Below are 13793 nucleotides of genomic sequence, written 5' to 3'. Positions count from 1 at the left end.
AGGGAAAATCTCTCCAACAAGGACAGAAAGGGCTTGTTCACACTAGCCATGCAGTAAAACACAGTGTTTTGCCATGGGGCTAGTGTCCACTGGGTGACTGCAGTGAGCCGCGGCGCTCTGCGTTGTTACAAAACAAGGCACTGTTTGCTTTTTTTGAGAGCCACTTAAAAGTAGAACTCTGGGCAAAAATAGTATTAACCCTTACAGTGGGGCTATGGCTCGGAGGATCAGGTGAGTATATCTTTTTTGAGTTCTGCTTTAATAAAAATCTTATCAAAGTGAGATATTTTTTTGAAAGCTGTATAATAATATATGTATAAATATGACTGCTCTCTCTCTCTCTCTGCGCACTTGTTTGATAAGAAGACGATCTGAGGAGTTATATTTTCTTCAGGAGAGGAGGACAAACAGGGGAGAGAAAGAGACCGCCAGATACCACCGCATATAAGCTGAGATAGTTGGTCCTCCCTCCAGGAGGGAGCCGAAGTCCAGTCTACTTGCATTTTCTTTATTCTACATTGACCTACAATGAGCTGATCTACACCTGCTGTGTCTATCCTCCTGAGGAAGCCATAGTTGGCTAAACGCGTCAAGAACATTTGTATCACGTTTAGAAGCCACAAGAGGGCTCTTTGTCATCATTAATAGAATTTATGAATCATGATCTACTCTTAGTATCCTGATGGAATTACATCAAACTATATGTATTTATGAATATAGACCAGCAGTTGTACAATTGTCCTTATATGTATTCATCTCAAAAGAGAATTTCTATTGTATTTTAAATGTGTAAGTACCAAATAAATGTGAACTATAGGTTTTAACTAAGCAGGTCTGTTGTGTTGGCTCAAAAGCCCCTTCTTCCAATTGATAGAATTGGGATTGTACCCAGTCAGTTCACTATTAATGTTATTTGTTATTGGGGTGCATTCACTCAGACGTCCCTCCACTGATCGTTATGCTTATTGTCTGTAAGGGTAGCATTCTGACCACCACTTTATGCTGGGTAGCCCTACCACTGACTACAAACATAAGGAGCATTTTTCTTACAGACTCCCAATTAATTGAGCAGGAGTTCCCTGAGAGCTGAACATTTTTTCAAGGGTTCCTTTGGAGTTAGAAGGTTGTGAAATGCTTGTGTAAACTGTTTTACGGGGCCAGCAGTAAAGTAAATGATTCAGTGCATTCTGAAAAGAAAACTGCAGTCTTTTGGAATAATACAAATAAAAATAATAACAGTATCATATCAAGTTCTACTGAACTCTCACCTTGTTCTTGGTATACATGTGAGGTGCTACTTTGTTGAACAGCCAGGGGATTTCCTCCAGTGTATCATTGTTTATGACATGGAGTGCACAGACTGGGATGGTAGTATACATCTTGGGTGCGACCAGCATATCTTCTGAGACATGAAATACTTCCCTAGAAAACAGGGACAGTTTTTTTCTTACAAACAAAATATTTTATTACCATCTGAATAAATGTTACATTATTGCACTCTTCTTTACCTGAACACTACAAACCATGAGTTTGCAGGCTGATCTGCGTAGGTAACTGTATAATCAGTGAAGGATATCCTGTATCGATCATCTTCATAGCAGGAGTAATCATGTGAAGCAGCGCTGTGTTTGAATAAGTATCTACAAAATAATATATTTGGTTTAATTAGATACCAAATACACCTTGATTGTATTTTTGTAGGTTAAACTTAAGAGACCCTGTAACTGGGAGGAAAGGAAGGGGGGGGAGGTTTGGTTAACCCTTCCCTCCAGTGAGTCTTTTTAAGAAAATAATGCCACAGTTTCATCAGACTTAGAGTTTGTGGGCAGGCCACAGACTTTGAGCAGCTAGGCCACTGGGGAACAGAGCTTTTCAGACTGAAGATGCCAAACCTGGACTCACTGGCACTTTTCACATTGATGGATTCATGGTAAACCTTTAGTGCTACTAGTTTAGTGTAAGAGGCTAGATGTTAGAACAGCACTTTACAGCTGGTAAGCACAATCATGATTGCTAGTGCACTACTAATACTGTAAGCTTTACTGAAGGACATATTCCATGTCTATTTAACTGGCTAAATACAGAAATGATCTATTCTGGAGGAAGTATTATTAGTCAGGACTGTGTCAAGAGATAGGAAATGAAAGTGCTAATCTCAGGCCTCAAAAGTTAGCAATGTCCCAATGAACAGGTTTTTAACTATTACCTAAGTAACTCGTATTGTCACTTTTATGAGTGTCAGTGGCTGCAGGTGCTGAGATAGGCAATGAAAGAAACATGCAGTTGCCTTTTAACCTATGTACACTAGAATAATTTGATCTGGTTATTAGATTAAGCTATGACTCAGCTACCACTAAGCTCATTTTTACAGTTGTGGGCTTTGGCAGTTGTTTTGGAAAGCTCACAGAGAATTGAAGTGAAGTTTCACTCTCAAAGTGAACATACTCTACTCCTTTGGTAAATCTGGGTGAAATCTTATTTTATATAGTATATCTGAGAAATATTTAGTGGCAATGATTTTTTTATCTGATCCACTGTGTTTAGCAGTGACCTTTCCTTTGATTGCAACATCTACAATGCCCACGTCAACAACATTGCAAATACCGGTATTATACACAGCAAATCATACCTCAAAAGGCTAATACCACAGCGATCATCATTTGATTCAACAGCAACACAAATTTTGTCCAGCGTTGTCTTAACCATTGTATTTTCTTTGGTTCCTGAATTTTTAACAAAAACAGAGATGTTTATTATACCAGTAAATCATGTGCTATCAGTTGCATCTTCCTAGTAAATATTTTGGACAGACAGATTGATTAATTCTGTCCAATCCGCTGTTTTGCAACCAACCACTGCTAATTCTGCTGCAGCTGCTCAACTGGTTTAGGGATTATTAGACATATCAGAGTGTAAACCTGTATCATTTTATGGTTAGAGCTGTTAAGGATCATTAATTCTGTTATAACCAAAGAAGGTTAAACCAATCTATACAAATTTAGGTATGCCATAGTCCTCTTAGCAAAGAAAAAAAAAGCTATGCAATATTAGGGCACCATCTTGGCGTGCTTGACAGAGTTTATAAACATGGAACATACAAACGTTGAAACTGTATATATAGTATATTCATACCTACATACACGCACACAAAAATGGTCCTCTGTTCCTTTACACTCTGATAACCAGATCCTATATGATCAACCAGCTAATATACCAAAATCACATATTACATTTAACAGCCAAAAGAAATTTAAATAATATTTACAAGCAGAAAAATGCAGTATATGCAGTATATGCACAAGTATCAATGACAAAACATTCAAAAAGGCTGCATAGATAAAGCTCTATAGTGGGAGAAAAGAAGGCGAGTGCTGAAACTAGAAGGGGGAAAAGAAAATAGAGAAGGTGACCCTAGGATTACCAAACCATAAGGGTGGTGACCATGCCCCCTGAGAATGTTCTACACCAGGGGTGCCCACAATTTTTCATCTGGAGATCTACTTTTCAAATGACAAGCTCAACGAGATCTACCAACGAAAAGAAACCTGCACTCGGGGTCGGGAGGGGGCGTGGCAGTGCATTGAAGTCAATGGCAACGCAGGCACGCCCCTAGTGCACTCACCGCACATTAGTGCCTGCGTTTCGGTCTAGTGCGATCTGCAAAAATGCTGCATTTTTGCATAATTTTTGCAGATCGCGCTGGACCAGAACGCAGGCATTAATGTGCCTGGGTTTCGGGTGTGGGCGATCACACTGAGAGCGGGGGGCGTGGCTGCGGTGCCCCTCCTGCCCCTGAACGCAGGGAGCCGGCCGGCTTGTGTTCCAAAGAGGCCAAACACTGTGGAATGCAGACTTTGTGGTGTGAACCGGCCCTCTCTTCTCTCTCCCGTTTCTATCTGCTGTCTCTTCTCTCTCTCTGCTGTCTCTTCTCTCACTTTCTCTGCTGTCTCTCTCCTGTCTTTTCTTACTTCCACTGCAGCAGCTCTCTCTCCTTCCCGTCTGCGGCGTCTGACACATTCAGCCGCACGAGCACCGTGGGAGGACAGAACACAAGTCAGTGAGCCAATCGCGATCTATGTTCGCTTTGCGATCTACTGGTAGATTGCGATCTACCTAATGGGCACCCCTGCTCTACACATTACGTGGCAGGACCTGACTTTATCACAATTTACAACATTCAGATACCTTGAGGATACTAATGTTTTATTATTATGTATTTAAGTATAGCAGCCATTTTGTGGAGTTGTGCCTTTTTCCTTTGTATTTTAAAGAAGACTGTATTTTAAGAAAGTCTTTAGCAAACTAAACTGCACAAATCTAGATTACCGTACCTCCAGATCACGGACTGAAGATAGCTAAGCTAGGATGACAGTCATTTAGGTAGACCCCAATTAAAAAAGGGTTCCCTTATTGCACTTTACATACCTAAGGCTCCAATCACACATTAGCGGAAACGCGAAACACACTAAACATAAAGAATATTTATTTCCAATGTGTGTCCGTGCGGTTCAAAAACATGCATCCCACAAAAAAGTCCAAGTGCGATTTTCTAGGTGGATTCCGCGCGTTCTGGCTATAGTATGTTAAAGTTTGCTCGTTTGCATGCCGTGCATTTTTGCACGTGGAAAATGCTACCACTATGTGTGAATGGAGCCTAATTCTGGTTTTCAGGCCTGTAAGCAGGTGGATTCTGGTCTCACTTTTCTTATTCACCTTGGGGCTGGATATTATTGGTTTGCAGATATTTTGAATCAATTTGAGCTTAAGATCACAATTAGAGCTTGATTATTTTGCTCATGTGTACGATTAAAAAAAATTGGTATGCTCAGTTTAAAGATATTTTCCAGATAAAAAAATAAACCTTTTTTTCTTTTTGCATTTAAACCTCAGTTTAAAGTCCTGTTGCTTGGAAACTGAATATAGTCTACCTGTTTTACAAGTAAACACCTCTCATGTCTCATCTGTCAATGCTTCCAAGCACTATGAGACTACTTTTCAGATCTTATGCCTAATTGCTAGTCTCTTGCTGTGCCACATCATATTAAGATGAGAACAGATAAATCTGACAATTTATAAAGAGCTGTGTGTGGCATAGAGATGCCGCTTCTGATAAACTGACAAGAATAATCCAAGGAAACAGCAGAAAGCAGGAATAACATTTTGGAATTTTAGAATAAAGTGACATTCCTTGTAGAGCCTCCATAAAAAATGTCAATGCATTGCTACGTATCTGTAATTGGCCATCATGTTCTGAGAAGCTCAAACTGTGCCCTCAAAAGTTCCAGTCATACCCTATGTGAGCATAAAAATTCACACATAAAGGCAGTTTCAGATAGTGTCAGATTCCACTATCTGCTGGCCTCTCCCTCAGCAGGTTATAATGAGTTATTACATCCCAAGAGTCTCAAAGACAAATTGAGCAGAATTCTCTCTGTCCAAAATATTTATATTTCTCTTTATGAGACATTAATGGCTGTTACTATTGTAACTAGAAAGTACACTTTTCTGGATACCTGCCAGATCTACATATGGCAGGTACCACTTTCTAAAAGTGATTTGCAGGTAGGGTATGCTGTTGCTGAACAACAGAATAACAGCAGGAATCATAAAAAAACAAGTATTCCCTAAATGGTTCCCACTTAAACATGCACATTAGCCCCAAGCAACACTTGCCAAACATTACTTGATTTATCCACACACCTAAGTCACACCTACAGTTACCAATGACACAATAACACAGCTAAGGTAGTTATTAAGTATTTCTTTTTTCAATCTCAGTAAGTTATGGGGTAATGTAAGTCTATACATATGGTAGTTTGTAAAGCATGGATCCCATCCTCTTTGGGGCAATCAGAAGTTAGTTCTGCAGTCTCTAATATAGAGGGACAGAAGAACGAAGGCAGCAAAGTCCAACACAATGGGTTGTAAAGAACATGTAAATACAGGCCCCGTACTTAAATTTCCCCGATATAGGAACAGCTATAGGTTCCCATATCATCCTCTTTTTCAACATGTCTGGCTGCTATGATTAAGTACACAGATCTTTTTTCATATATTTATCCATGAGGTATAAACTCTTCCTAGTGTAGGACTTGATGCTTTTGCATGTATGCATATATGTGTAAGTAAAGTGCCCTTTCTATACGGATAACCAAACAATGGCATTTAATACATATTTGTATTTAACTACATAATTAGCCATTGATTTTAAACGACAGACTGAATTTAATAAAACAAATTTTGGGATCAAATTAATTCTTCAAGTTCATTAAGTTGTGTCACTATCCTGTATTCTGTATACTGTACACAATGCTGGCAATTTGAAAGTGAGTTTGATCTAAGATGCCGCACAAAAATGTTTTATTGTTTTTTTACTATGCTTATTTGTAAAAATGTTTTATTTATTCTTCTAGTGTACTAGACAATACATTCTAATGCTTTCTATGGCCTTCTTTAAATCAGGGGGATTGTCAACCTTCATGATTAAAAGAACTGGATTCAAATAAATGAAAGTGAAGGCCAGCCAGGCTGAGGAGGAAAAAGCTAGATGATGCTGAATGTCCTCCAGTAATGAAGTTAGGTGACCTCTCACTGCAGCTTCTAATGCACACTGTGAGAAGTTCACAGTATTTTGTAAAATCAGAGTAATTAATTTCAGTACAGGAAAGGACCATGTACAACTGTGCAAGACTAAAGGTACATTTGGAGTTCAGCTTAGGGTCTGGCAGACCATAACTATCATGTGATACATTCATTTTGAGAAGCACTAAATTGGAAGCTGGTTTGGACCACAGCAGTATTTCTTAGGTTAAACTTTCCATTTTAATTTACCTGATTTTCTGGCGTTCCAGCATTTCATAACAAACAGTCCTCTCCACCAAGCTTGCAGTTTAATTGCACCCGTTTCTTCAAATGCTGTAGCTGTTCTATTTTGCCAAGAAGCAGGGACTTCAGATTTTGATTCTAAAATACACATTGATTTTCAAATTAAAAAATTTCAAGGAACATACATCTGTTTACTGTATTGTCACCTGAAAGTTAGTCTGCTGGAAATGTATGTCCAATTTTTGGACAGATGGGGCATACAAGAAGTGCAAACCTTCACCAAACGCATTTTCCAGAGGTGAGGGGTGATTCTGTCCCATACAAACCCTACAGTGGCATGCACACATCTGAGATTTCATTTTCCAGTTGATGTTGAGTTGCACCTTAAAAATCTAAACTAGGTTTACACATGGCAATTGTTTATCATCTACTTTAACCCCTTCATGACTGATGACGCACAGTGTACGTTGCTAGCATCGGGCTGTTTAAACAGACTCCCGGCGCAATCTGTTTAAACTTGTAAAGCCGACTGTCGGCTTTACAATAGAAGCGATTCTGGTGACTCTATGGCCCGATGAAGGGGTGCCCCCCGCCCGACACCCCCGTTGTGCTTCCCGGGCTCCGTTGCCCCTCCTACGGGCCCGGGATTGGCTTCTCTGGTGTCGGCAGGGAGCTGGTGAGGAGATGGACGAACCTCCGTTCGCCGATCCCCTCCCTGTTCTATTGGACCGGGAGCGATACAGATTGCATCACTTCCGGTCCCAAAGCTGTCAGTGCTGAGGTCCTGAAGCCCAGCTATAAGCTATTGAAGGGCGATCTGCACTTCAATAGCTTATTTGGAGTGTAAAGGTGACACTGGGGGTCTTTTGGACCCCCAGTATCACCTTAACGAGTACCCCCTATGTAAGCCCCATCCCCCCTGTAAGCCCCCCTATGTGATAACAATTAAAGTAAAAAAAATAACAGGTTTTAAAATTAAATAAAATAAATCTAAAAATAATAAAAAAAAATTTTTAAAGTCCCCCGTGAGCACGTGCGTCGCCATGTAAACACTCGTTGGGTGCTACTACGTATGAAAAAGGACGAACACGCTACACATGTTGGGTATCGCTGCTCACACCGGAGTGAGAGTAATAATTCTAGGGCAAGTATTTTTGGTATCTCTAAATTGATGACCTGTGGGGGCTTTTAAAGCGTCGTCTATGGACTTTTTGGGGTACTGACGTTTGTCGCCGTTTCACAGACGCACACATTTTTTAAACTGGGCATGTTGGGTATCTATTTACTTGTTGTAACCTCATCTTTTATATTTTATTTAAAAAAAAATTGTATTTTATTGTGTTTTGGGGCATTTAAGTACATTTTTCACTAAATGTTGGCATTTAATAAGGAGTTGCGCTAATATCGTGCAACATAAAAATGTTCAACTCCCACCATTTTATTCTATTGGGTCTTGGCTTTCAGAAAATATATAATGTTTGGGAGTTTTTCCGGCCTAAGTAATTTTCAGGCCTAAAATGTGGAATATAACATGGGTGCACAAAATGAAAAAAAGGCCTCAGTCATGAAGGGGTTAAAGAAGAACTTGATCTAACACTTTAACTGTCCCCCAAAACAGATCATTTTAAAGCAAACCAACTGTTAAGGTTGTCAGTGTGCTTATTTCATCTTTGAAGCCCTCAAATGTTGGTGTCATAACTAATCACATGTGCAGCACCACGGCAACTGCAATCCAAATAGAGGCTAAGGTGACACCTTCCTTGGCTGTAAAAGATAGGGGGGTGTAGACTTTAAGGATAATGTATGTAATAACATCAGTTGACTACCTGAGTTTACTACTGAATAAGAACCCCCTGACATCCAGTCAATACATGTGGGAAATATTTCTTACTGCCAGTTTTCAGCCCCTCAGTTCCCAGTTAATGAAGCATGCCAAGTCCGGCAACAATAGGCAAATTATAAGAAGAGAGTGATGTTTTGTTTTATTTTTCCTAGTTTGTATTTGCTATTATTAAATGCACACACATATATATATAGAGAGAGAGAGAGAGAGAGAGAGAGAGAGAGAGAGAGAGATCTATATCTATATATATTATGTTCTGACAATACTTGATTAGGCATGATTAGAAATGTAACGATTTAAACAAGGTTAGATTTAGTACATTTAAAAAAAATACCTTGTAAGGAAGGAGATTCTGTAGACAAAATAGTGGAAAAATCCAATGTGAAGGCTCGAAATGCAAATACCAAGTCAAACGTAATTTTGTTTCCCACAGCATCTTTCATAAGTTTCCACAAAGCAATGTTAAAAGCCTGAAATAAATTACAACCAAGTTCGGAAAAACTGAGATAAATGGGGAAAGAATCATTTATTATCGGTCATATAATTGGTCATATAATGAATACACTATGGAGCTTATTTATGAGTGTAGTTTAAGTGCAGCTAAGTGTAGTTTAAGTAAGGACCTCACAAATAGCCTCACATTTGTCTCATCAAAAATACATCTCATAATACCCAATACATGTTTATTAATCTCAGCCTTTTACTGAAAGGCCTGCGCAGGGATATGGCAATCTATGCTTTGTTTTAACCTAACTTAATCACTAACCTGGTATATGCAACAGGATGATGGCAGTGAGCTGCCATAGGTCATAATGGCAGTTCTTATCTCCACCTTAGTGCATGCAATGGCTTACTGCTAATATAATCCATGTAATTCTGCATTATCACCTTAGCAAGTGTGCACGGCTGTGTGATCGCTATCTGGCTGAAATGAAATTCAGACTGATGTAGCTCTGGGAAGGCCGAGCAGTAAAAAGATGAGAAAAACAAATATTTTAGCTATGGGGAGCAACTTATAAAGTAGTGGTGTGGCCTTACCACAGATATAAATCTGTTTTAAAAAAATACTGCCACTTTTATAAAGCGCAGCAAAAAGTGGTAGGAAGGGAGCCAGATATGTGACCTGTTACCTTCATCAGACAGGCCTCTCCTCCAGTCCACAGATAACTCAGTGGAACACCATAGGCTACACACAGCAATCTGCATTTCATAAATCAACTTGTAAAATGTTGGTACAGTGTGGAGTAAACATTGCAACGGAGAGCACACAGTAATATCTGCTCTCACTTTTAAATGGACCCTCAAATGTCTGCATTTCATACCTGCAACGGCCCTCCCCCCACATACATCTTTAAAGTGCACAGAAATATAATTAACCATGTACTCTGTACAGATGGTCAGATCAGATGACTGAAACCGTCGGTAGCTATCGAAACCTAAGTTACAAATTTTGGATGGGCTTAGTGCCTTATTTGAAGTCTTACACATGTTTATCTCTTTATAGTCCTATGTCCCTGCAAGGTATGATTTGCAACTTATTTTTGTTTTTTTATCTTATGAGAATTCACTTCTTCTAGTCCAGTGTTCTTTGCTGGAAGAGCTGAGTAACAGCCACACCCCTCAGTACAAGTGCCTTCACATAGACTTGTACGTTAAAGGAAAAGAGGGGGTCTGTCTCACTAGGTTAGATTAGTGCGTGCACTAGGTCAACCAGTTGCCTAACTGGCTGTTCAGTCACATTTAGACAACTTAGACAAGTTGGACTTTAAAGGAGAACTATGAGGTGAGTGCTTTTCACTCACCTCATAGTTCTAGCCGACTTGTGACAATGAGACTGTCACAGGTCGGCTCAGCAGATCGGGAGTTGAGCGAACACATACCGGCATTCGCTCACCTCTCGATCCTGTCACGGCTCTCTGCTGTGACAGGGGAGGGGCTGGATTCCCCCCTCCCCGCTCCGATCCGCCAGCGCCAGGGGCGGGTACAGCTGGCTCTGCCTCTAGATAGGCAGAGCCAGCTGTCGGTCACGCTGCTGGGTGGATCCAGACATAAAATTGCTGGGATCCGCTTCAGCTGCGGCGTCTTAGTATACAGTGAGCAGCAGCTCGCGGTATGCTGAGCCTAGGTTGATGGGAGCACGCTAGTTTGTGTCCTCCTGTTACCCTAAGGAGAACTATGGGGAAAAGTCTTAACCCCATAGTTCTCCTTTAACTATAAATGCTCTTGTTAAGACTGCATTTTTTTACTTTTGTCTTTAAATGTTTACAGATGCTAGCAAAATATTTATAATTTGCTTCTAAAGACCAATTTTTAGTTCAAAATTCAATGGAGAAAAAACAGAGGATACTCTGAAATTTCTTATAATTGTGAATTCTTACAGCTGACTTAATTCAAAGTCCAGCGAGGAAACCTTCTTAAGGTGCCCATACACCTTACAACCATCACAAGGCTTTTGTCTTGCGATGGTTGTAAGCTAATTAAAAGCTTGTACGATCTGTCTATCTTGGACAGGCAGATCATACTTGCGATTCACGAAAGCCTGCCCCACTGATGGGCGGGCTTTCGATGACCGCAATGCTGAACGGGCAGTGTGAGCGTGCGCGCACCGGCCCGTTCCGCAGTTGTCAAACGATCAGGCTAGAAACCCGCCGAGAACCGTACAATTCTCGGCGGGTTTTCTAGCATGCTGGTTCGACAAAAGACGTGCAACCCTACAGTAAAAACAGTCGCACGCCTTCCATACACCTTGCGATTATCGCACGATTGCGGGATTTCCCGCGATTATCGTAAGATAATCGCAAGGTGTATGGGCACCTTTAGTAACAAATCATCAGAATAAAAGGAGCAAAAATGTGTTTGTACCAAAGACAAACACTCCCAGTTTTCTGCTTTAGGGCTGCAACATTTTCACACATTTGTTTACAGGGTTTTAATAAAAAGATAAATATATTCACCTTGAAGTGTTCTTCGGTTTTTCCCAAGTGCTTTGATTTGATTTGCTCAGAATAGTGTGCTAACTTCAACTCTTTAAATGTCCTAGCCAATTCATTTTCATTGCTAAAGTTACGCATCACATTTAATATAGCGGTTATTATACTTGTTGCCTTCCCCATAAAGCGGTAGCTTTCCTGTAAAAAAAATAAAATAAAAGCCAAAGATGTATCTTTTTTAGTTCACGGGACACTACAAAGAAAACTGACAAATAAATAACAATATTCAGGTTAAATAGCAACATTTAGGGCCAGTTCACACCATATGCAGTTGTGATGCAGTCCGTTTATTTTGACTGCTGCAGTCAAAATACATCGCAATGCTTTCCTACGGGCTTTCTTGTGCTTAATTCACACCATTGCACTCCGTTCAGATGCAGTCAGAAAAAGTACTGCTTGTCCTATTTTACCTGCATCAAACTGCATCGATACGCATCAAAACACAGTGCAAACGCATAGCAAATGCATCAAACGCACTGGAACGCATACAAAAAAAGGACTCAGAATTGATTATGTCATCACCGAGGGACTTCCTGTTTGTAGTGTGGAGAGAAAGTGAAGAGATGGAATTTGTGGAAGCAGATGATTTCATCCAATATGCGCAGGACTGTCCCCTGCTGTATGACAGCAAACATCCCCAATATAAGAATAATCGCCAGAAGATGGCAAAGTGGAGGGAGATTGCTGAAAAGTTGCACCCAGGTTTTGGGGCTATGGGCCGGGTACAGAAACAGCGATGTGGTGAGTTCACTTTCACAAACTTCTATATAAGGTCTGTCTAATTAGCATTTTCTAGTGCAGAAAAAAAACGCATTGAAAACGCATCATAACACATTGCAAACGCATCAAAACGGACCGCAGTGCAACTGCACAGACGCACGCAGTTGTGATGCAGTTTCTGGTCTGAACCGGGTCTTACAGGACGTGAAGCACTTGATGACTTAGGGTTATTCTTTTTTTATTTAATCACTCTACCAATAAAAATGTATAAAAGATCCATAACCACACTCCTTAAGGATATCGAATCAGGAAGAGGCATTTGCGGGCAGCACAGTGGCATAGTGGTTAGCACTTTTGCCTTGCAACACTGAGGGTACCTGGTTCAAATCCCAGTCAAGATAATAGCTGCAAGGAGTTTGCATGTTCTCCCTGTGCTTGTGTGGGTTTGCTCGGGGGACTCTGGTTTCCTCCTACACACCAAAAACATGCTGGAATGTTAATTGGCTCCTATCTAAATCTGCCCTGTGTTTATGTGAGATAGGGATCTTACAGTGCCTTGAAGGCAGGGACTGATGTAAATGTGCAACTATATAAAGCATTGCATAAATTGTCAGCACAATATAAATAAATACAGTTAAAAAATTCTAGATTTGCACGTTTAAGTTGTTAAAATAATGCAGCCTTATCTCTTATGAATACCTGTGTGTGCTGTTATTCACTTTTATTTTGTCCTTGTCAGACCAGAAATGTCAGACCAGTGTCAGGCTAATAGGCCCTTGTGTAGTCTAACCTGTTTCCTGCCTGAGCTCAGGATTGATACATAATAATTTGTCTGCTTTGCTGGAGAAGGAAAAACTGGTTATTATTGAAGCATTTTCATTGTTTTCATGTAATCATGACATCATATTTGTTAAATGAGAGTTTGAGTTCTTGTTATCAGCACTGAGCTGAGGCAAGAGACAAGACAACATTACAGCCCGAGATGCATTCTGACACTTTTGTTGACAGGGAGAAAACAAGTAATAAAACAAAAAAATAATGTAATAACTAAGAGGCAGATCTGCAACATTTAGAACATTTAAGAGTTGAGATTCAGATCAATACAGATGCCCGTTGGTGACAGTTTTTTTAAAAACAGAACTGAAGGCAAAACTTTTGTTTTAGTTTTGGATAAAGTAAGGCGGGTTATAATTCCTGTTAGCTTTCTTTGCCATCTGTGCCCCATTGGGGAGATTTCCCTTCACTTCTTGACCAATTGCTACAACAGGAAGTAAGAGGAAATCCCTCACCCTATCACCAGAACTAGTGTCCCCATTAGAAGATTTACCATCTATTCTTGTTCTGATGACAACTCAAAATTTAGGATTTTCTTTTACTTTCGCTCACAGTGATAAAGTGACGGGATAAATGATCAC

The 13793-nt window shown here is 40.1% G+C and overlaps 1 protein-coding gene across 1 annotated transcript in view; it reads right to left on the bottom strand.

Annotated features, from left to right (window-relative positions):
- ADGB (androglobin) overlaps positions 1-13793 on the bottom strand; it is a 206294-nt gene that overhangs the window by 51574 nt on the left and 140927 nt on the right. The window contains exons 23-28 of the mRNA XM_018557360.1: positions 11623-11796; positions 9003-9138; positions 6832-6963; positions 2630-2723; positions 1509-1640; positions 1269-1422 (exon numbers count right to left, since the gene is read on the bottom strand). Coding sequence (XP_018412862.1) covers positions 1269-1422; positions 1509-1640; positions 2630-2723; positions 6832-6963; positions 9003-9138; positions 11623-11796 — 822 coding nt within the window. The remainder of the gene's footprint in view (positions 1-1268; positions 1423-1508; positions 1641-2629; positions 2724-6831; positions 6964-9002; positions 9139-11622; positions 11797-13793) is intronic.

This window comes from Nanorana parkeri, unplaced genomic scaffold (genome assembly GCF_000935625.1).
Source record: "Nanorana parkeri isolate BGI_ZX_2015 unplaced genomic scaffold, ASM93562v1 scaffold281, whole genome shotgun sequence".
Classification (NCBI taxonomy): domain Eukaryota; kingdom Metazoa; phylum Chordata; class Amphibia; order Anura; family Dicroglossidae; genus Nanorana; species Nanorana parkeri.
The sequence above is the reverse complement of the archived record's forward strand: the minus strand, read 5'-3'. Positions and strand labels throughout refer to the sequence as shown.